The 2,715-nt window shown below is 39.2% G+C and overlaps 1 protein-coding gene across 1 annotated transcript; it reads right to left on the bottom strand.

Annotated features, from left to right (window-relative positions):
* Positions 1-757: 757 nt before the first annotated feature.
* Positions 758-2,345, bottom strand: LOC119569247 (endonuclease 4 homolog). Its single transcript, XM_037917493.1, has 2 exons — positions 1,514-2,345; positions 758-1,400 (listed from the first exon to the last, which is right to left on the bottom strand). The coding sequence occupies exons 1-2, from the start codon at positions 1,699-1,701 to the stop codon at positions 758-760; spliced, it is 831 nt and encodes a 276-aa protein (XP_037773421.1). The 5' UTR covers positions 1,702-2,345.
* Positions 2,346-2,715: the final 370 nt, after the last annotated feature.

Genomic DNA, 2,715 nt, shown 5'->3' with positions numbered 1-2,715 from the left:
CTGAATGCAGGATGCCGAAATAGAGTGGTTATTCTTCCCTGTAATCATATGGTTGTTGTACTGATTGTCTGTTAACCCAGTCAAAGTGCCCATTTGTCGGGGATCGATTACCATGTATTAACCGATCTTGCTTGATGCTATATATAATATAAATATATTACATTATTATAACGGTTTTATTATATCCCTTATTTTACATATAGATATGGTGAGGACGATATAAAAAGGAATACTATCAATTATTCTCGATATTTTATTTCGTTATAATTAATATACGCATATAGAAAGTCTATCTCAAGTCATTAGCATGAAACACAGAGAATGCAAGTTGTTCCATAAAACACATATTACTATTAATATTAACACACGCACATACAATCATATATGAGGCAAAGGTAAGAACATCGTATAATCTATAATATGTATAAAATACCATATATTTATATTGACCTGGCGGTCAACACTGCTACACTAGAAACACGACAAATAGAAGATTATTAATAGAGTACATAGGTACATAATATACCATGCACAATATACGGGCTACACTATTTATACGATATCTTACCCTGTTATTGTTTTAGGGAACGATTCATTCGATCAGAGTCTCGGTATGTTTTCGAGCTATTTACCTGTCCTCTAGATATTCTTTTTGCCACACGTCCCTATACCGATCTCCGATTAGGGCCAGTTGATCATTCAGTTCAGTGTAATATAATCTCGAGTTGTATGCGTCCAGATTAATATGTGTAAAGTATTATTCCTTAGAGATCTTAACGACTACCGAAACGTCTTTATCCTGGAACATAACGAGACAATGCGGTTGTCGATGTTGTGTGCAGATGGTGTAGTATGAGCCTGAGACCAGGGATCCGTTCTGTGATGCGCCGCCGTTAGATGTTACTATACCGTTAGATGTTACTATATTCGCTGCTGTCCTTCTAGTTTTAGAGATATTCAAAACCCCTCTTGTAACATCAAGCGGTGCTCTGTTCTGCGAGTTAAATACGAAGCCACGGGAGGGTGACGCGGTCTCGCGTTTGGTCTGCGAGTTAAATGCGAAGCCACGGGAGGGTGACGCGGTCTCGCGTTTGGATTCTTGCTGTTTTTCAGATCTCGTGCGATTTCTGAGGACACGGGTGCATGGTTCGATCTCGGTCTCGCAATCGGAACTTTCGTTACATGTATTTTCCTTGCGTTTTCTCTTCTTCGAGTCAGCTAGACCACGGGTAGTTTTATTTTTTTGTCCTTTTCCTGTTTGTGTATTATTTCTTGTAATATTTCTTTTTTTGTATTTCCTCTTCGGTGTATCTCCGTTCGGACTTGCTTGATCAACGAAAGTGCGGGTGGATGAAGCGATCTCGCTCTCACATTCTTGTTGTTGTTGTTGTTGTTTTTTTCTTCTTCTTCAAGTGTCATTCCATTTAGTGTGTGTTCTGAGATCTGCAAATCGTCGTTTTGCGAAACACCTTCTGTTCCTCGGTCACCTTCGTTATCGTTATGTTGTTGTTTTTCTTCTTCTTCTTCTTCTTCTTCAAGTGTCCTTCTATTTAGTGTGTGTTCTGAGATCTGCAAATCGTCGTTTTGCGAAACACCTTCTGTTCCTCGGTCACCTTCGTTATCGTTATCCGTAACGTTTGTGTTCAACTCATCTAGACCACCAACTACGTGGGTGGATGACTTGGTCTCGGATTTTATCATCTTCGTGAGTGGAGACTCGAAATATCGCCTGATGTGGATATCGAAGATCAATCTCTCTGAAAGGAGAACGCATATTGTAAATATCGAAGATCAATCTCTCTGAAATAATAACACATATTGTATATATCGAAGATCAGTCTCTCTCTGAAATGATAACACATATTGCAGATACCGAAGATCAATCATCTGAGAGGAGAACATAGTCAAATATGATGATGTGCATGTTATTAAGTAATGTCGAATATTACCGTGTAAACCAAAAGAAGCCTCACTCGGTCTGTACTGATTATCCTTTCCTCTTCCAAAGCCTGGGATACTGCCCTCTTTATCCGGTGTATTAATATACTCTCCCCCGACCGTGAAGTGAGAACGATATCTTGCTACGTCATCCAATGACTCGCACTTGATGTTATGTTTTACACTGGCGGGGATTTGTAGAACATACGCATTCGTGTACATGTACATATAGCTACCACACAGTATCAATTGCTGCACCACGGTGGGTAAGGACTAAGCTCATCCGAATCAGCACCTACAACACGAGGACCGTTACCACGAGGACTGCTACCACGAGGACTGTTATTTCGAGGAGATATAACAGGTGATGTATCGATGACTATAAACATATATATGTGTGATCTATATATACGTGTATATATCTCGATAACTGTAAGCTTATGTATATGTGTGTTTTATATAAATCTCCATAACTAAACTTATGTATGTGGTCTATATAAATCTCGGTAACCGCAAACTTGTGCATATATATATATATATATATACGAAAAGATGCCTTATACAACGTTGATACATTTGCAGACACATCGCCACGAGGAAAATACACCGACGCCATTAGCGACCCAGGATTCCAGTCAACTCGATAATAATGGATACGCACAAATCACAAGACGAAAAATTAAAGACCCAAGACGACACGAGACAGAAGATGAATCCAAAAGATAACCTCGACATCATCTTCAAGTGCTTAACTGCCCGAGATGGTTATGGTATTGC

The sequence above is a fragment of the Penaeus monodon genome, unplaced genomic scaffold (assembly GCF_015228065.2).
Source record: "Penaeus monodon isolate SGIC_2016 unplaced genomic scaffold, NSTDA_Pmon_1 PmonScaffold_13658, whole genome shotgun sequence".
In the NCBI taxonomy this organism is placed as follows: domain Eukaryota; kingdom Metazoa; phylum Arthropoda; class Malacostraca; order Decapoda; family Penaeidae; genus Penaeus; species Penaeus monodon.
The sequence above is the reverse complement of the archived record's forward strand: the minus strand, read 5'-3'. Positions and strand labels throughout refer to the sequence as shown.